The sequence below is a fragment of the Propithecus coquereli genome, unplaced genomic scaffold (genome assembly GCF_000956105.1).
Source record: "Propithecus coquereli isolate 6110/MARCELLA unplaced genomic scaffold, Pcoq_1.0 Scaffold104, whole genome shotgun sequence".
Taxonomy (NCBI): domain Eukaryota; kingdom Metazoa; phylum Chordata; class Mammalia; order Primates; family Indriidae; genus Propithecus; species Propithecus coquereli.
The window spans coordinates 8,026,289-8,048,451 of NW_012134303.1; the positions used below are offsets into that span (position 1 = coordinate 8,026,289).

Genomic DNA, 22,163 nt, shown 5'->3' on the forward strand with positions numbered 1-22,163 from the left:
GATTCTTGAAATGCACATGTAATCCAACTGCCTGCCAGCAGTTGATAAGGCTTCTGATATACAGAAATTCAAAACAGAGGAGTTTAGCTATGTCTCTCTGACAGTTGCTGTATGCTTTAACTCAAGCCGATGAGTAAAAGCTGGACAGGTTTAAGATTTTTAAAGAAGGCTCCAGTTTATTTTAAATCTTTGTTTGAAGTAACCTAATTAGCATGCAGTGACTCTCTGAAATGACATTTACTTGATGAGTCATCATGGTATGGGGGAAAAACACTGACCTAGGAGTCAAGAGCTCTTGATTCTAGTTCCGCCTCTCTGATCAGCTCTGTGACCTTGGGTGAGTCCCTTTACTTCCTGGAATATCAGATTCTACATCCGTCAAATGGAGATAACCCTATCCACCCAGGCTACCTCATAGGGTTCTTGTGACAATTAAAACAGATAATAAAAGTGAAAAGACTCCTAAAAGTATGAAATACAAGTGTAAGATATTTTTATCACTACTCAATTCACTTCTTTCAGCTTCTACCGGTGGAATGTCTGCTAAATGTTAAGTACACAGAGAACTACTATGAACACAAGATGTAAGAAAAAGGGGCAAGATTTGATTATTTTAATCAGAACCAAAACTAACATTTGCAATATACCTTATATATAGTTCACAGAGCACTTTCATATATACTATCTCATTTAAGATCCACAATAACCTTTTGAATTAGGCGAGGCAACAGTGAATTCCTCCAGGGCACAGAATATATCTTATTCATCTTAACATATTTCCAGCATCTAAGGAAATGCCTGGCAAAATGAGTGTTTGTTGAATTAATATATATTATTTCTATCCCAGATTTGTAGATGAGAAAACCAAGGTCCAGGGAGAGTAAGAGATCACTGAGTGACAGAGCTAAGATTTAAATTGAGGATTTTTAAATCCATGGCACCACCCCTCTGTATGTTATTTTTAATATTATTTATAGCAGTGGTTCTCATGCTTTGGTGATTGTCAGAATTATGGCAAGGATTGTTGAAATCCAGATTGCTGGGCCCTACTCCAGTTTTGGATTCAGTAGACCTAGAGTGGAGACTGAGAATTTGCATTTCTAACAAGTTCCCAGGCTATGCTGATGTTGCTGGCCTAGAGACCACACATTGAGAACCACTACTTTCTAACCTCCTTTGGTCTTCTGCCCAGCAGTATTAACATCACCTGGGAACTTACTAGAAATGCAAAATCTTGTATACCAATTAAAGTTTGAGAAGCACTAGAGGACATCGAGGCCAGTGGTTTCCAGACCTGGCTGCTCATCAAAATTACTTGAGGAGATTCCAAATTTATGGATTCCTAGGTCCCTCCTCTGGAGATTCTGGGTTTCCAGGTGGATATTTTTATCACAACCTCTCCACCTCTCCCCACACACAGCCACATTTTGTTCTTCTAGCAATTTCCCTGAGTGGTAAATGAACCCAGCAGAGAAGTATTTTACTGGGGTTTTGAAAGGCCTTAAGCAACTGGAAGTTGCTCAGACAAATGGCTCGAGCATTGATTTTATAAAAACAATATGCTAAATACTGGGATTGTGAGAGGGAGATACAATAGAGTGCAAGACAGGCTCTTCTGGGGGAGGTAGACCTAACACACATGAAAATAATTGCAAAACAATGAAGTGATAAGCTCTCTGACATTCTCAGTATGATTGATGTTGAAACAAGGTATGTGAAATGTAAAACTTCACAAAAGAGGTGTCCATGGACATGCACAGGGAATCATCTTACATTTTTATCATTTTTCCCCTAAAAAAATCGTTCAACAAATGGTCTCTTAGACAAAGAATAAATATAACTCAACAACATGGAGCTAAACAGGGAAACTAGAAAATGTGCTTAACACTCAACCTCATGCTTTTGTATAGAAGGATGAATTACAAAGAGTGGATCTTATTAAATAAGGAAAGGGTGGAAATGGGGAAATAGATCTTGAATGGAAATTACCCTTGGTTTCCATCCTGTGCAAAGTGTGTCATCTGCAAGCTCAGTACAAGCCAAAGACTCTCAAACCAGGAGCAAGACTCTCCCAAGCAAAAATGCCTGATACCATGCTAAATTTCCAAACCTCATTCCTCTGCTTCCAGGCATGACCATGCTCCAAATAGATAATGTAGGCTAGAACTAGAATACACTAGAACTAGGCTAAACAGCACCTTGCTATGGATTTGTGTCCTAATACATTTATAATATGCTTATGTTTCTTCTTGAAAAAAATGTGAATTTTCAGGGCAATGTATGCCACCTTCAGTTGCCAAGATTTCAATCCAATAATCCATATTCTAGCTTTTGAAATGGAACACTTACTCATTTGCTAACTCAGGGAGGTTCAGAAAATGGAAAAGAATGAAGGTTTTATGCGTTGTCCTACCAGTGTAATATTTTTTTTTTTTGAGACAGTTGTCTTGCATTGTTACCTGGGATAGAGTGCAGTGGCATCACCATAGCTCACTGCAACCTCAAACTCCTGGACTCAAGGGATCCTCCTGCCTCATCCTCCCAAGTAGCTGGGACTGTAGGCATGTACCACCACACCCGGCTAATTTTTCTATTTTTTGTGGAGATGGGATCTTATTCTTATTCAGGCTGGTCTTGAACTCCTGACCTCAAGCAATCCTCCCACCTTGGCCTCCCAGAGTGCTAGGATTATGGGCATGAGCCACGGCGCCCAGCCTTACTAGTATAATTTAATGACAGAGGGGATACTTTGCCTGGTTGCCAATTAATATTTTCTGGTTCTGTTGACATGATCATCCCTTACAAATGAATAATGATTTATGTTATTCAGAGCACTTTCACAGGTATTTTGATATCTAAGGTCTCTTTTATCTCTAAAGTTTTATAATCTAATATTATCCTTTGTGGCCCTGTGAGGTAGGTCTCTTAACAAGGTCTCTTAACCTGCTCCGGGCCTTAGTTTGTTCATCTATAAAATGAGAGAGTTGGACTAGAACAATGGTTCTCAACCTTGGCTGAACATTGACTTGCCTGGGAAGATTATAAAATACTGATACTAATGGGTCCCAATTCCTGAGGTTCTTATGTAATTGGTGTGGAGTCAGGCCTGGGCATTGAACCTACTAAAAGTTCCCCAAGCGTTCTAATGGGCAGCCAGGACAGAGACTCGACTTGTCTGGATAAGGTCTAAGGTCTCTTTCAGCACTGATATTCTGAGTCCAGATGTCTTTTGCATTTTATGGATGAGGTAACTGAGGCACAGAAAGGTTAAATGACTGCTGAAGGTCAAAAACTAAGTCAATTCTAAGGTGGATGATAGAACCTAACCTATGTCATTCTACTTCAAAGCTTAAACCTCTGTTTCAAGCTACCTTTAGCTTACCTAGTGTCCAAATCTGTATGGTTCTTAACCTAGACTTTAGTCTGTATACCTATATCTATTGAAATCCAACATTTCAGAAATATGGCCCTTGGACTACTGCCTTCCTCTGTTGAGCTCACTATACCCTCTCCTTCATTAGAAGGGCTTCTTGAATTAGCCTCCACCTGGCCCTGATCTAAGTATGCATGCATTTTTAGTTCTTACTACTCATTAAGTCACCCTCCACTCATTCATTCATTCAACATATATATTGAGCATACACCATGTTCTAGGCACTATTCTAGGTCCTGAGGATATATCCATGAACAAACAATGCCTCTGCCCCCAACAGTTGCTCATATGTTACTCTAAAGATTTAAGACTTTTTTCTAGGTATGGCGCATGTCTTCCTAACCAGATTGTAAGTACTTCACAACTAGATCCTTTGTTTTCTGGTACCTATAGAGTCCCCCAAAGTGCCTAGTACAATATTCTACAAATAACAGATGTATCTCTGTTTAATGATTATAAAGGACTGTCACAGTTATCATTAATGGGATCTGCTATTAAGGTCACTAACAAATCAGAAAAATTGGGCATTTTATTTTTTATGTTAGAGATAATTAAAATTTACTGATCTATAGAACTCTCACCAGTGTGGAATCATTTCTAGACATTGCCAGGAAGCAGCTTAAGCTTGACTATTTGGGATCTTCCAAATTTGAGTTATGGAACCATGGAACTTTAAATATGTATAGGGAGGACTGAAGTGCATAGAATATTTGCATTGTGGAAGGAACTTTTTGGGAAGCTATTCTACCAAAGCAGAAACTGAGATCCAGAGAGGGGTGGTGGTTTAGTGTAGATTACCCAGCTCTTTAGTGGCAGAGCAAGAGTCTCTGTGTCCCTTGTCCAAGGCTCTTTTCCACTCTTCCTTCCTGTGTTGCAGGGGTTGGCAAATGTTTTCTGGAAAGGGCCATGCCTTTGAACTCCAGATTGATAAATCAACTATTCTCTCGGTCTCCAGCCTGCTAGCCTGCCCTGCCTATTTCAGATTTGCCAGCCCTCACAATTGCATGAGCCAATTTCATAAAATAAATCTCTATAAATACATCCTACTGGTTCTGTTCCTCTGGAAAACCCTGACTAACACAACCCATATAATAAATATGTTGGATTTTGTGGTTCTACATGATCTCTGTCACACATTTTTCTTCCTTTTTTAAAAAACTTATAGTTCGCTGATCTCTGATCTATTGTATTACAAATAATGGAAAATCAAGTTCTCCTTTGTATTCCAATGGAAAGTTTCCTAGAGATTATAAACTCTGATCAGGCTTAATTCTTTCTAATTATATTTCACTCTGATCACTCTTATTTTCTAACCCTACTATCTATGCCTTTTGTATGAAGATTTCCAGGGTCTGTATCATTGCATTTATGCTGTACGTGTTACATACACAAACCTAGCTACACCACACCATTCTGTTCTATTTCAGGCTGGGAATTGACAAGGGCGAGGGCAGTAAGGAGCAGATGCTGTCATCCTTGAAAGCTACATTCAGCTGGGGGGATGGGAACTTATTGATTTAAATGGATTTTTTGCTCTGCAAGAAGAGAGGGAGGGTGATTGCTGTCTGACCTCAAGGTCTTGGCAAGGTCCCTGTGGAATAGCCAAACTCCATACCACTCAGTGAACTGAACCAGAGCCAGAGCTGTTAAGCTGAGTGGGGATGTGTGTGTGAAATTTTTAGCCTGATCACTAACAGCTATTGCCTCTGGAATCCAAGTTATAGCCTCAGTCCCAGCTAAGGAACATTTATAAGCAAGGTGGCTGTGTAAAACAGAACCCCATGAGAGCATCCCCTCTAAATTCTCATCTTCTACATCTCTGATGCCAGCCACCACCAGTTTCCAGATGGGGCTTATTGGTGAACCTTTAGCAAACGAACTCTTCAGCAGTAAATGTAACAGCAGTGGTGACATTCAGAACCCTTCTCTAGGGTGGGGTGGCTGTTGCTAAGAAAGATTATGGTTGGGGTTGATATAGAGGTGTCTATATTAATTACCATTTAATGTAGACATTAAAACCAGCCCCACCCTCTTTTCTCTGGATGAACTGCAGTAATCCATCTCATTGCTAATCAACTTTCATTCCACCTTCACTCAGCTGCCTTCTGCAGGGCTGCAGGCTAAATGACAGAAGCAGTTCCAGCCTGGAAATGAATGGTGCCATCCATCAATCTCAGAAGCCTCTCCTGGAAGATGCTGAGGAGGCAGATTTCTATTCCCAACTCAGAGTCCACCAAGCTAGAGAGAACGCCAACTATCATCAGCTTTTTATCATACTCTGTACACTGAGTAAAATATTTTAGAACTGAGGTATGTCCTTGGTGCGTCTCAATTATTAGTTGGTAGATCCAAGAAGCTACTGCACTCTTGGACTGAATCTTCAGTCATAGCATTCTTATTCACTGCTTAGCCCGTGTGAGCTCGTGATACCAGCCTGGGAATCAGATAGCTCAGTATAGTATATTCAGGGCCCATTATCCATAAGGTACAGTAGGCAAAGTGCCTGGGGCCCATGGTACTTTTATGGGCCCATGAAAAGGGTTTAATTTTTTTTAAAATCAGAAACCTAAATAAACTTTTAGGTTGACAAAAATGTTTAAATATATAATATTAATATATTCCTCTTTATGCCAACACAGCAGTAATTTTTTTTTTAAATGAAGGAAGGGATCCACAAAGGCAAAAGTGCCTAGGGCCCACAAAAAGCATAGTGCATTCCTAAGTATATCAACTCTTCCTGAAGATCCAAACTCTAAATGGTAGGATGGCCCAGTAGAAAACTCACACTTCTTTTAATCAGAGAAATCTGAGAAAGCAAAAACATCAATTCCCAGCAGGTGACAAGTCAAACACTTGAAACTCCAAGCAAGGCAAGGCTCCATCCTTCTTGCAAACAGCAAGAGGAAGTTCACCTATCAACTGCCATATTAAATAAACTGTGGAGGCAAATACTGCCAGAGGGAAGCTTTTTATCAAGGCCGTAATGTCTCTAGTGAGTAAGACCAGAAATGTCCTGACATATAAATATTTATATATGACTTCATCAGATGAGACAGCCAATACTTAAAAGAAACAGGGCCACAAGCGTCTGTATGCAGACACAAAGAGACTTCGGGAGGTACTGGTCTCTGGCTCAAAACCTCTTTTAAAGGATATTATCATGCTGGGCAAGCCATTCAGACCCCTGGGGTCTGCCAAATTGTTGCCAGCTGGAGAAGCGTGGGCTTGGTGCAATAGAAAGTGTGCAGTCTATTTAAATGGTAAGCACTACTTATGGAAGTTAAGGCTAATTAGTAAACCTGACTGATTCCTCCAGTGAGACTCTGCGTCATGGTATAGTGGAAGGAGTGCTGGTTTGTACAGGACTAAATCTATTGTGAAGGTTCTAAACCTGGCAATTGATGTTGCTGCCTCTGTGCCACTGGGGATAGAGAAGCCAAACTTTAATAACTATGACCAAAAAGATTAACCTCTTTCAACTTTGGGGGACTCTTGAAACATCCTCTGGAAAAATCTCCCCTTTTGTTCAGTTTCTCCTTTACCTTTAGAGTCTCTATCAGAAATAGATGCTCTCAAGCCCTGCCCTTACCATGGGTGAATACGTGTTATGATGATTGTTGGTCCTTTATCTACAAAGGCCTTCTTACGCCAGATTATAAGCCCTGTCAAAATGCAATGGTGTCTGTTTTCTTGCAATTTAATTATTCCTTTGGGCCTTGAAGGTTTTTCCTTTTCAAGATTCTCTAATTAAAATGCAAATAAATACCTGAGGCAGAGGCCAATGATTCCCAAAGTGTATTCTACCATATGGTCATAGATTTTTTTTTTTTAAGGTTCGGTGTTCAAACAAGTTTGGGGAATACTGGTCTAAACAAAATCAAGAAAATTTCTTTACAGAGGGCTTCTTAAAGTCTTTTTCCAAGAGGAGAATATACTACGCAATGTTACTAAATTTATTTGACCAAAGAACATTTGATCAGACTAGTGTAACATATAATTTGGGAAATGTGCTCTAAATTGACAGGAGCTAACATAGTGAGGATTGATTTGTTAGAGCCTTACCAACTGAATCTGTGAGCTGTGATAAAGGTTCTGAAAAAATCAGACCCAGAAAATGTCAGAACTGGGGATAGGGATTTAAGTGATAAGATAGGACAAGAGCACAATTGGACTAATGTCTACCTCTGTATGTTAAGTTCATATCTGGCATCAGTTAGATGGGAAAGGCATTATAGCAACCAACCACATATAACACAAGAGCTAGCGAAGAGAAAATGGTACACTGGACAGGCAACTTTTGATAGATTTGGAGCATGGGGAGTTGCCAAGAATCATCAGACCCCATAGCCTGACCCAGTCATGGCTCCATTTGCCTGCTCACCTTTGAGGCTCTTCCTGAACCAGGTCCTGCCCTCTGGTCTACTAGAGAATTTTGCTTCCTGTGCCTGGCAATAATGACCATCCAAACCACCTGGATTTGATTGATTTGCTATCCTAAATCTTTATCTGAAACAAACCCTGTCTGCTACATTTTTTTTTAATTTTTATTTGTTTGGCTAATTTCTTTCTATTTTTAGTAGAGACGGGGTCTTGCTCTTGCTCAGGCTGGTCTCGAACTCCTGAGCTCAAGTGATCCTCCCACCTCGGCCTCCCAGAGTGCTAGGATTACAGGCGTGAGCCACCGCGCCCGGCCTGTCTGCTACATTTGACATAACTGCCCATTCCTGCCTCTTAGCCTCTCTGGACACATCTTCATCTAGTTCTCCATGGTTCTCTCTAACCATTTCTGGGCTCCTACTTCTACCCATCCCTTTAATGCAAATGTCCCCTGAGTCTTTTCCTTGGGCAATTTCTCATAGTGAACTCATCCACTTGCCTAATATTAACTACCATTGTTTGAAAATTACTCCCATATATGTGTCTCCAGCCCAGACCTCTCCTCAACTCCATATCCATATATACCACTATCTTCTGGAGTCTCCACTTAGATGTAGCAAGGCACCCTAAGTTCAACATATCTAAACCCAACTTCTTACCCTGGATTTTCCCAACTCAGTGAATACTGCCCTCATCCACCCACATACCTTAGTCATAAACCTCAGAATCACCTGAGTCCTACTCCTTCTCCTGTGGTAGGTATAATTTTAAGAATGACCCCCAATGATCCTTGCCTTTGAATAATCTCCTCTCCTTGAGTTATGAATATAATGAAATGGTATTCCCATGATTATGTTATGTTACCTGGCAAAAAGGGATTTTTCAGATGTAATTAAGGTTACTAATCAGTTGACTTCGGGTTAATCACAGAGGAGATTATCCAGTTGGGACCAATTGAATCATGTGAGCCCATTAAAAGCAGAGCATTTCTTCTGGCTGGTGGCAGAAGAGGAAGTCAGAGAGATTCTAAGCATGAAAAGAATCTGATGTACCCTGTTGGCTTGCAAATGGAGAGGGCCATATGAGAAGGATGTGGGTAGCCTCCAGAAGCCAAAAACAGCTCCCAGCTGAAAACCAGTAAGAACATGGGAACCTGAGAGTCACAGTCCCAAGGAATTGAAATCTGCCCAAAACCTAAATGAGCATGGAACTGGATTCATCCCCAGAGGCTCCAGTGGGAAACCTGTGGCCTCAAGGCCACATGTGGCCCTCCAGATCACCAAGTACAGCCCCTCAACCAAATCTAAACTTCACAGAACAAATCCCTTTATTAAAAGGATTTGTTCGTAAAATTTGGATTCAGTCAAAAGGCCACACTCAAGGATCCAGAAGGCCACAGGTTTCCCACCCCTGAATCTGATACTTTGACTTCAGCCTTGTGAGACCCTAAGCAGAGAACCCAGTACAGCCTGCTTTAACTCTGACCTACACAACTGTGAGATAATAAATGAGTGTTGTTCTAAGCTGCTATGTTTGTGGTAATTTATTACACAGCAATAGAAAACTAATACACACTCATATTCAATTAATCACGAAGTTATCCTGTTTCTACCTCACAAATATTTCCCGACTCTATTTTCTCCCTTTTTATCTTCACTGCCACTCCTTCTATTCCCCTTCCTATATTACCACATAGCCTCCTACCTGGACTCTCTACTATTTTTATCTTCCTCAAATCCAAAATGACAGAGTGATATACCCAAACTGCATATCTGATCATGTTATTTCCCTGTTTAAAATTCTTCAGTGGCTTCTATTCCCAAAGAATAACATTCAAGCCCCTTAACATAGTTTACAATGTCGTTCCTAGATCTTGCCCTTTCTTTCCTCTCGGGTTCATCTTCTGCTATGTCTGCCACAGCAGAAGTGGTTTCTCAACCGCTATTGACATTTTGGGCTAGATAATTCTTTGTTGTGGGGCATGTTCTGTGCATTGCAAGATGTTTAGCAGCATTCCTGGCCTATATCAACTAAATATCAGTAGCACCCTTCCCCTAGTTGTCACAACCAAAAATGTCTCTAGACGTTGCCACGTGTCCCATGGGGGGAAAATGCGCTGGTTGGGGACCACTGGGCTAATGATACAAAACTTCTGTGGCTCCTTATACCCAAGCTGTTTTTTCCCCCTCAGGAGCTAATATAACAAGATATGAAGAGAGTAGAATCTGTGTTATCTAGAATAAAAGTATTCTAAATCTAGGGACGATGGATGGACTGGGATTCTGGAAGCCCCTTTTGGTGTGCTTTTTTCAAATAAGGAACTTTGGTGATTTGGGGAGAGTCTGTGACTCATGGAGTGGATGTCCCTTCTGTCTAGGAAGACTCTTTGATTCTAGAAAGTCAGAAGGACCAAGGTAGGTCTCAGATAAAAAGAAGAAAATAGCTTCTTAGGATTTATTCTAGCTTTAAAAACAATTAGTAAAAGGGACCTTCATGTTTCCTCCTATATTGTTTGGACAAGAACTCTGGGTCAAATATCTATACAGAAACAACAGTGTGAATTTGTTTGGAGCATTCTTGGGCCACATGTTTTATAAACATGAGTTTGGTGGCTAGGGGACAGGAGATAAAGAAACCTCAACACCTAGCAATTCTATTACTAGGTATATACTCAAGAGAAGTGAAAATATGTCTACATATAACTCATGTACAAATGTTCACAGCCACATTTTTAATAATAGGCAAAATGTAGAAACAACTCAAATATTCATTAACCAATGAATGGATAAAATGTGGTATATCCATACAAAGGAATATTATTCAGCCATAAAAAGGAACAAGGTACAGATAGTCACATGATAGAACGTGGGTAACCCTTGAAAATATTACACGAAGTAAAAGAAGCCAGTCACAAAAGAATACATATAATATGATTCATTTTTATGAAATGTTCACAAAAGGCAAATCTATAGAGAAAGTAGGTTCGGGATTCCTTCAGACTGGGGGGAGTTGGAGGGTAGGGGAGGTAATAAAAATGTTATGAAATTGACTGTGGTGATGGTTGCACATATCTGTGAATATACTAAGAATCACTGTATACTTTGAATGGGTGAAGTATATGATACATGAATTATATCTCAAGTTGTTACCAAAAAAAATAATAAATAATCACAATAATTTTTGGCATTTTCCTACTCTCCTGCCCCAATCTTACTTAGGGGCACAGGATAGGACATGGGATAGACAAGTTTAGTTGGGTCTGGGTGGAAACTCCAAGAGTCTAGAGCGTGGGGGGCATTGTCAAGAAACAATAATCCCATTTAGCCTCTCTTACCAAGCTCTCTTTTTTTCCTACTGAATGAAGTTTAGCCAACCCCACTGATGCAGCCTTAGAGTGAGTTACTATTCCAGAGCATCTATATAGGAGAAGTTCCTGTGTTGTGTTAGTTCACACACCCACAGTTCTTAGAAGTTCTAAAAACCTTCAGAGCATTTGACTATATGAACCACTGCTATTTCTAAGTGTCAGATTAAATTTAAATTCAAAAAGACTCCTTTAAGTTTTCTTTTCAACAAATGGTACTAGAAAAATCAGACATATATGTGCCCCTGATGAAAGAATATTGACTCTTACCCCATACACAAAAATTAACACAAAATAGATCAGAGACCTAAATCTAAGAGCCAAAAACTATAAAACTTCTAGAAGAAAACATGGGAGAAAATTTTCAAGACACTGGGTTAAGTAAAGAGTTCTTAGATATGACACCAAGGCATAATGCAGAAAAAAATTAATAAATTTGACTTCAAAAGAATGAAAAACTTTTTCTCTTTAAAAGTTAAGAAAAACCACTAAGAAAATGATGACATGCTACAAACTGGGGGAATATATTTGCAAATCACATATATGACAGAGGACTTACATCTGGGATACATAAAGAGCTCAACAATAAGAAGACTAATAACTCAAAGAATGGGCAAAGTATCCGAACAGATATTTTTTCGAAGAAGATATAAAAATGTCCAATAAGCATATGAGAATATGTTCAACATCATTAGTCATTAGGGAAATGCAAATCAAAACCACAATGAGATACCATTTCTTACCCACTAGGATGGCTCTAATAAAAATAAAATAGACAATAACAAGTGTTGGTGAGGATGTGGAGAAACTAGAACTCTCATATATTGCTGATGTGGATAGAAAATGGTGCAGCCACTTTGGAAAACAGTTTGACAGTTTCTTAAAATTTTAAACATACACATATCATACAACCCAGCATTCCTAAGTGTTTACTCAAGATTAAACAAAGATGTATGTCCACATAAAAATCTGTACATAAATGTTCATAGCAACATTGTTCTCAATAGCCAAAATGTGGTAACAACCCAAATGTCCATCAACAGATGAATGATGAAATACAATGTGGTATATCCATACAGTGGAATGTTATTCATCCATAAAAAAGAATAAAGTACTAATACACACTCCAACGTGGATGAACCTTGAAAACATTACACTAAGTGAAAGAAGCCAGGCACAAAAGGCCACATATTGTATGATTTCATTTATATTAAATGTCCTGAATAGGCAAATACACAGAGGCAGAAAGTAGATAAGTGATTGCCTAGGGATGAGGAGGTGGAATTGGGGGCCTGGAGGGTGATGTCTAAAGGGTGCAGGGTTTCTTTTTGGGTAATGAAAATGTTCTAAAGTTGATTGTGGTGATAGATGCAGAGCTCTGTGAGTATACTAAAAGCTATTGAATTGTACACTTACAACAGGTGAATCATATGGTATAGGATTATATCTTAATAAAGCTGTTTAAAACAACTGTTTTTAGAGACAGTGCTTTTTCTGCCATTTTGAGGGAATGACAAAAATGAAAAAGATGAAAATAAATAAGAACAAAAAGCCTGTTGCTTCATCAGTTTTTAATGGAACAGCCTGCATCCCTAGATAAATCAATCCCCACTTGATGAGCCTCTTCAGTCTAATTAAGAAATAGTAATGCATTTAGCTCTAATGCTAACCACCCCCATTAGCAACAATCCTTCCCCAGCACTGAAAATAGTACCATGGTGGTAGAATGCCTTAATAATGGTGCTGCCAAATACTTGTCACAATTTTAGCAAGCTGGGTTTTGTCTTGCTTTGTTTTGTGCGTCCTCTGCCCTCTACCCCTCATACCATCCACAGTGGAAAGAAAAGGAGGTAAAATCAAAATTACAAGTTTGAAAATATTATTTGGTCCTGTCATTACAGGCAGCAAAAAATATCTGAATATAAGAACTGTGTAAATACCATTTTAGGGACCATCCAAGAAAGCACTGTGTCTGCCAAAGTGAGTACTACATCACATTGGCGATCCTAGGAGCACAGAGAGGTAGAGTAAATACGTTGAGAATAGCAGCTTGGTGAAAAAAAAAATCTAGACAGAACCAACACTGTGAGATAAGTACTCTGTTATCATGAAATTAGAGGTACTCTTTAAGGTCTTATACTAAGGTCTCTTCAAAAATTAAGAAAAGAGACGTGATTCACCCCACATCACATAGCTAGTGAAGAACAGAGTGAAGACTAGAACTCAGGTCTTCGAATCCCAGCTCTTTCCACTTGCTGAATGTTAGACAGTGACAGACTAGTCAGTATAAGAGGCTGGAATACTATGCCAAAGCTTTTGATTGAAATGGCCAAGTCCCATCTCTATCACTGCTCAGAGCCAGGAGTGCCTCATCAACAATAAAACTCTAGGAGGATAAATTACTGAAGAAATAACTGATCACCAAGCTATATTTGCTTCTTCCTTTCAGGAAGGGCAATATATTTGATGTTTGGCCACCTCCATCATAGGTGCCCTCCTTTAAAGTGCAAAATCTACCACCACATGTGGGGAGGTAGTTTGCTGTCTCCTTTCATAGAGCCCAGACTGGCTTTCTGCCTTTGTTCTTTTCTACTTCATGCTCAAGCCAATCCTCCCAAAGCCTGTCTCCAGGAATCTCTAGAAGATTGGGAAGTGAGAGTTTCGGTAATACAAACATCACCTTTCCAGCCTTGATTTTTCTCAAATGAAGATCAATGATAAATGACCTCCCTTTTGGGGCATAATTTATGGCCACGTGGCCTTTTTTATTGAGTCCGAAGTTGACTGACAGGGTCATAACACTAGGAGGAGACAGAGTTGGCTCTGGGAGAGCTGGAGGCCAGGGAATACAAGTAATGTCAGGTATGACTGGATAGGGCAGAGAGAACAGGGGAGAAAAAAACTGGCTACATAGGCAAAGGAAAGACACATCCACCTTGGGAAATGCACTCAAAATTTCCAAGGTTAAATCCAACCTGTCTTCCTGTGTCTCCTGCAACTGCCTTTGTGCTCACAGCACCCAGTTATTTTGTATGGCAAAATGGAAGGGGCAACTCTTTCCTAGAAGACTTAACAGCAATTCAAACATCCTTCATACTCTCATCTACCTATTATCCATCAAACGTTTCCTTAAAACTCCTATTCTAGTTTCCATGGCTATGGGTAATCTTGGAATCAGCTTAAACCTCTCCTCTACTATTCTGAGACTTAGAATCTCTGGTCCAAGTAGTTAGTACTAAAAAGGTACAGACATAAACATGAAATAAATTTATCCAGTTGAAAATTGGCCTAACAAAGCTAACGCAAGTACTAAAGGCCATACTTACGCCTTAGGCATATATCTTGAGGCAATAGTGAATCTTTTCTTGCACAGACACTGGGTATAGACAAAACTGAAGCTAGAGATGCCAATCAGTGTAGCATGAAAATGGATGGTGTGAAGACCAGCTGCACCCCTGTATATGATGCCAAAAAGCTGGAAGTCTATTATTAAAGCTCTGCAATTTATTTTAAGGCTAGATCATGTATCTATTGAACCACCTCAATCATGTCGACAAGAAATTTGCATCCCGGTTTTTATGTATCCATAACCTTTATGTATGAAGGTCAGTGTGTGGCTTGATTACGGAAATTAATAGTTGGATGATTTTGTCAATGCTCTACAACCACTCCAGCTGCCAAGGAATCAAAAGAATAATGTGACTTGAAGGTGAACTAATATGAACTTCATCCAACCCTCTGCCATGTCCTCTTTGACCTCCTAGAAATCCACTGCAGCCCCTGGGAGGAGCCGGGGCCCTACCAACTACTTATTCCATTAGCAACTTCTTACTGAGGTGAGAAATCAATTGGGAATTCTTCCTACTAGTGATGGTTAGCTTTCCTGTCTACACAGACCACAAATATTTCAGAGGCAAGAGGTCAGGAAACCAATCTTCCATACCAGGAAAACATAAACCCTAAAAAGATCAAGGACTCCAAAAGCACATCCAAACAAAATTAAAACAGAGAGAAAGAAAGGAAAGCCATGTCTGCAGATTGCTTGTCAATCAGTGTAAGCCAATCAGTCAAATGGTACACATGATTACAGAAGCAACAATAAATTTGGTATAATCAACTGGGCACGTTTAGCTGATCATTATGAATTCATTGTAAATGAAGGGAGAAAACCACTTTATTTGGTCAATTTGGGGTCCACTTAGCACATACACTGAAATCAAATGAGGGCCTTGATTTCATGAATAAAACATTCCATAATAAATACCCTTGACCATACTTTGTACTTTCAAATTTAGTGCCTCGTGCCACACATAGCCAAAGACAGACATTAGAATCTCAGCCAAGCAAGTCAAGCCATCGCAACACATGTGCCTTCAGACTCCAAAGAGAAAAATCATATTCCCAAGTAGTAAGAATAGCCACCAATAATCAAAGTGACTGATACGCATTAACATTAGAGTTGTCATCACTGGAACCAGGAAATAAGCTGAGCTGTAAATTTTTTAACTTGGCTCCAACTTTCAGTATACTCAGCACCTACTTTGTAATTTGGGGGTTTGTCCATGCACCCCCAAATTTTGTTATTTAATGTCCTTGCTGTAACAACACAACAATGTTTGATTTGTGGGTTACCCTGTGCATACCAATCTTACTATTAAACTTTGGATGGGTAGTTCCTAATCATTCAGTATTTTCTGTAAACAATATTTTCTAGTGTGCTCTGTATGTGTTTGTGTGCATGTATATATGTGTTTATGTGTGTGTGTGTGTGTGTGTGTATCTCACAAAAAATGTTCGTGGTTAAATAAGATTGGGAAATACTGGGTCTAATTAAATTGGTTTTCTTGCTGTAAGACTTCTCAGAATAGTCAATGTGCCAATGAGCACTATGAATCTCTAAGAAAGTCATAAAACTCGCAGCATTTTACAACCTTATTTGACCACATAACACTTCTTTGGAGAGCTTCTTGGGGTGGGCAGATAGGGACATTTCTCCTTAAAATATACTTTGGGAAATATTGCTTTAAATGTCTCCCTTCAGTAACTTCCAAGTAAAGTACCAGATAGGAGCTACCTGAATGGAATATACACTCCTTTGGAAGCCCCCATCTCTTCTCATAGGCATAAAAATAGTGTCTGGTGCATTGAGACAAGAGGGCTTCTCAAAATATCTACCTTGGCCATGTGAGAATCTCTTTATGTCAGTTCATTCAATCAACAAACATTTATAGAGCATCCACAATGAACCAGGAGCTGAGCATTAATAATAAAAAAAGGGTTAAGTCTGTTTTTACTCTGCCTAGTGGAGACAGAAATCTTCAATGATAAAGTGACATTTGAACCAGGTCTTAAAAGATGACCTCCAGGGATCAGGGTGGGCAGAAGGAGACCTTTTAAAGAGAAGGAGCTGTATATACAGAGGTACAGATGCTTGAAAGGGCATTGTTCTGCTCCATTGAGCATCACTTCATTTCTGTACATACATGCCATATCACATGCTGGTATTTTGTAACATGTTCCCCAAAGAAATGGGAACTGATGCTTGAAGGAGTTGGAGAGAGTTTGCCACTCTGCATAGCCTGCTGTACAATAAAGATCCGCTCATCACTGGACCAAAGCTTGCTTACCTAGGAGATGGAGGTGTCCCTTTATATATTACTAGGAACAATAACAGAATGCCAAGGTATGTTATATCTCCACAAAATGTTTGATACTTGCAATAATAATGATGGAGGCAAAGTAGAGAAAGAGAAATGACATTTATTAATGTACACGTAAATTGCCGCAAGTCTCATTTAATGGTAAATTATATGCATATTAGATGCATGTTTTTTAATTTACAGAGTGTTTTCATATCCATTATTTCATTTGATCCTCATAAGAATCCTATGAGCATGGGCAAGGCAGGTGTGATCAGTCCCCTTGTACAGAGGAGGAGTGTGAGGTTCAGGATTGTTAAGAATAGTACAAAATCATATAGTAAATGACAATATCAAAACTAGAAACCAAATCTTCTGAATCCTAGTCTTATGTCCTTGATTTGTAATTTTGCTGTATTACTTCAAGAGGCTGAAGGTATAGGGAAGCAGATTTATACCTAATGTAAGGAAAATCTTTCTAAAAATCATAGCTGTTGAACAGTAAAATAGGTTATCTTATGAAATGGGTGTAGAGGTCACTCTCAACTCTGAGATCAAATGATTCTAAAATTCCTAGGTCCTATTTCTCTAAGAAGATGCTTTGGCAATTATTCTATACCTAGGCAGATCCTGTTTATTATATATTTGGTGCTCAGAAGACAGATACTCTTAGAGAAATGCTTGGGAGTTGGAACTTTTCCCAGTATCACAGGTAAACCCATTGCTTTGGTACAACAGACACAAATCAGGTATAACCAATGCCTCCAGGTATTTCTCACATCACAAAATTATGGGAAACAGAAGTCACAAATCTAAGTCACAATTTCTAAGTGTATAATATATGAGTGAGTTTTCCCTGAAACTTAAACCCTTAGAGTACACATTATATATTGGAAATTATGGGAGGAGTCATAGTTCTGCATTTGAACACAAATCAGTCATTTTGATGTATATCAAATTTGCTTTTTAAGACTCTATATAGTTGTTCAAACACCAAAGGTATTTTAAGAGGTAAAATGTATGAACTGATAATAATCCACACTTGTCTTTTCTGATGGGGGACCAGGATTCTCTTTAGAGCCAGCAGAACCAGCCACTGTTCCAATTCCCTTGGAACATTTTTGTTGTATATTTACAGCTCCCTATTCTCGAGAGAATGGTGCATCTGTCTTATGGAGACGCCTGGCTGCATTCTTTCCCAGATATTAATATAGGTGGCACTTTAGTAGCATAACCAATGACATGAAGAACCTGATTTGGAGGGGAACAGATGGCAGCATCTTTCTTAGGCTAATTTTAGGATCTTGAAATAGTCCCTTTCTCACACAAACCATCAGTGGAACCAAATTAAGACAGCTATGTCACATGGGAAAGGGAGAGAGAACAAATATGGTTTAGTGTGAGGCGAAGACAAGGAGCCAGAGGCTTCTGTGCTTCCCCCATAGCTGACTTCTTTTATAGCATATAAAGGTCACTTCAACTTCCTTTCATGAGAATGGATGCTGAATACCAATGTGAGGGTATCTAAGAAGAAATGAATGGGAAAATCTCATTTTTAGCCACACGTATTGAAAAAATCAAGGTTAAATCCCATAATAGATAAATTCATATTTATAAGAATTTGTAGGACCTAGGTTCTAACACATCTTTTCTTAGCAGATAAGGAAGCTGAGGCTAAGTGACCATTCTACTTTGTAAATCAGAAGCAGATTGAATTTCAGAGCCTCAGAATCCTGATCCATTGCTTTGCCTGCTGAAAAGACCTTTTCTCCAAATGAACCATGTAATATCAGGTAGGGAGGATGAGACATGGAGAAAGAGTCCCTCAACTAGAAATGATGTCTTAGGTATAACATGATCATCCAAGCATTCAGAAAAAATAAGAAAAGTACTTTGAAAAAGTACCTACCTGTTTTCCATCCAGAGTGTAGAGTTTTTTGACAACCCCGGTCTCTAGTTTGATGGCTTCAGTGATATCAGTGAGGACTTGCTCAAATGAGTGGGCTGTCTTCTTGTTCAGAAGCACACGCACCGCCTTCCGAGGCTTCACCCCACTGCGGATGATGGTCACCAGCTTGGGGCGCACAAAGTCCTTATTCTCCCTGGCCTGGGCACTGTTGCTGCTAGCCAGAGACTGGGGGGCTTTCATATTGGCAGATGTCTTTACGTTGACAGACCAGTTGGGATTGACATTCTTGGTGTACTCCACCTTTTTAAAGAAGTTGTCTGAGGAACAGACATAGCTTTCCCCTAAGGGAAGAAATAAGTAGTTGGGTGATTAGTTAACAGCAGATATATGGACTATTCTAACAAAACTGACATTGGAGTAGAACTTTTGGAGAAATGGTGATAATAACCAACCTTAGGTGTAATTCCTAATTGGGCTCTCTAACAACTCGGCTCAAATTCAAGAATAAGTAATCAGCAAAACATCCTTCAATATAATGGCATACCTAGTAGACAAACCCTATGAAGTTAAGGGTTTTAAGGACAATGAACACTTCTAGGTTTAATATAACAGTGGTATTCTCAAGCTTGATATGCTTTTATTGGAATTTAAACGTTTATGTTAGTTTCTAAGATGTTTAACTCCTTGGGGTATTACTGGAGCATTTTTAACCTCTCTATTTCTTAAGGTTCCTGTGCTGTTTTTGGACTCATAACTCCATCCCTCTGTTATATTATGAACCAAGGAGAATTTGCAAAGTTGAAACATTTTTTATTCCAAGTTAAGGTGAACCAAATAACCTTGCATACTGGGCATACAGTACATACTAGACAAGAAGCCAGATTGTTCTTTGCACAGAGTATATGGCCAAGCAGTGGAATACTGAAATGTAAAATGTGTGTGTGCATGTGTTGAATGTGTATATGTGTGTATAAGTGTGTCTTCTACTGCTCACCCCCACACCCAGGTAGAGAAATTGTCTAAATAACAACCTGTACATACAAATGCACACAGAACATTCCTAGTGTTTGCAAGTCTAGCTCTCGCTTGAAAAACTCTCCTTTTTCTACCACCCACCTCTCATCTTTCCATCCTCCCAAATGCTGCACACCAGATCTGTTTTCAGGGCCATCTTCACCTGTCCTCACCCTCGGCTGCCACAAGTAATGAGGTGGAGATGTGACAATACATTATGCAGCCTGATTTATGGATTGAAGGGATCTAGTATAATTTTCACATTTACCTTGGGCTAGAGGAAATGACTAATACAGCAGAAGAAATGCAGGGGTCAGAGGCAAGAGAAGGTAGATTGGACACCAGGGACTAGAAGCTGGAGAAAAAAGGAAGACAGATAGGCTCAGCCTGGGGGAGAAAATATTGGAAAAGGTTGAATATGTGGAGTAAAACACATTAGCCTCAAGGTATACAGAAGTTCACCTGGAGGTTGAGCTTCAGAAACAGTGTGATTTAATCAGACTTAAGTCATCAGTAATAACCCTAAATAAATAAATAAACCCTGGCCAGTGCAAAGAAAGCATTAAACACAATTATAATCCGATGGCTCTCCTTTGGTCTCGGCAGGAGAACCGCACAGAGACATTCAGAAACACCAGGCTGATAATTCATTCCCTTTGTGAATATTGATTGCTTTGCTGTAGCTCCAAATCCTTTAAGTCACGTTAATTAATAAATTTCTCAGTCAGTGCTAAGAGAAGGTTCAGCCAGAATCTCCAGGGTGCCTTTGAGGACATTTATGTGTGTGTATGTGGAGGGGGAAGGTAAGTGGCATCCGACATATGCAAAGTGGCTTCCAAAGCCTCACTCAGTCTCAGAAGCTGCTAGTGTTCTGTCTTGACAGAACAAGGATGGTTTGTAAGAAAGCACAGGCACTTTCCCCCACTTTGTACACCCATGGACACCCTTGATGGAATGGTCAAAGACCCCAGCCAAGAGAAACTCTGATTTCTCTGGCTTTCTTGCTGGCTAATCCAACCCAACCCAACCCAAGTGATTAGAGGCTGGAGTCTTTAATTTGCATCTTAATAGGATAAAAGGGCGCTTTCAGCTCTTCCATATATTTACAGTCAATATTCCCCACACTAGGAAATGGCCTTTTGCCTTAGCACTTCACCAGATCCATGGGCACCTTCCAAGAGGTCATTGCCTTGGAGTCAGATGTTTTCCATATCTTGTCATGTACTTTAAAACTCTGTCAGACAACTGGTGGTGTGGAAATGTGTGAGGCTGTATATTTATGATTTCACTCATTCAGTCTCCTCTAGAGAGTCAGCTGTGTAGCCCTATTAGGACTCTGGACTTTTTTTGCTCCCATCTCTTAAACCTCTTAAGCCTCTGAACTATAAGTGTGATTAACCACCCCCAGATGAAAATGAACATGATGGTAACAGCTATAGTATCATATGGCACCCAAGAACTTTGTAGAGGGCCCAGCCCTCAGACAAATCTATGTTGAGCACCTTCCGATGGTACCTGAACATGGAGTAATGGAAAAAGAGCAGCTGATGTGATGTCAGTCAGAATGGGGTCCCCAACACTTCTTAGTTGTGTGTCCTTGGACAAGTTTCCTAATCTCCCTTGGCTTCAGATTCTTTTTTGCAAAGTTGGAGTGATAGGAACCAATACCTACCCCACAGGGTTGTTGTGGGGCACAAATCAGGTGACAGACAAAAAGTGCTGAGCCCAGAGCCTGGAACATAGTAAGTACTTGATAGATTATTATTGTTATTATTAAGCCCCTAATCTGAAGGTATAGAAGAGAGATCAAGAAAGAAAGAGCAAAGAGGAAAAAGAGGAAGAAAGAGCTGAGAGAAAGGAAATGAATAGAGGAGGAGTAGAAGCTGAAGGAAAGAAAAGGGAAAGAAGCAAGGGCAGCCATCTAGGAGCTGAGCTGTGATCATTATACAACACGAGCACTGCTGGGGGCCGGTGCTTCAAAGATAAGATTTCCCACTGCTTGGGATAGGGCTTTCAGTTGTGGCAAATGCCAAATGTAGGAGTTTTAAGGCTAACATCCAGCAAAGCCACTGTTGATGCTCACTGCGGGCAGGATATTTATGGTGGTTAATAGTAGTGTCTCAGGAGTCAGACGGACCTGAGTTCAAATCTCAGTCAGGCACTTAGGAGCTGTGTGACCTCAGGCAAATCACTTAATTCTCTGAATTTCAGCTTTTCCATCGATAAATTGAAGGTATTGTACTAAGTGACATCTAAGTCCCTTCTAGGCCTAAAAGTCTATAAGAAGGAATTCTTTTCTCTTTTCCACCTCCAACAGGCTTTAGGAAACAAAGCTGCTATGGTAATTACATGTTAAAGAAATAGATGTCCCACCACCAAGGACTCTCCACTTCTACTACTGGAAAGATATCAAATGTGCCGCTTTGC

At 39.7% G+C, this 22,163-nt stretch overlaps 1 protein-coding gene across 2 annotated transcripts in view; it reads right to left on the minus strand.

Annotated features, from left to right (window-relative positions):
- The window catches only part of DCX (doublecortin), a 99,271-nt gene that overhangs the window by 70,483 nt on the left and 6,625 nt on the right, over nucleotides 1-22,163 (minus strand). For both annotated transcript variants that reach the window (XM_012644710.1, XM_012644704.1), the window contains exon 3: nucleotides 18,723-19,063. In XM_012644710.1, the coding sequence (XP_012500164.1) occupies nucleotides 18,723-19,063 (341 nt within the window). The remainder of the gene's footprint in view (nucleotides 1-18,722; nucleotides 19,064-22,163) is intronic.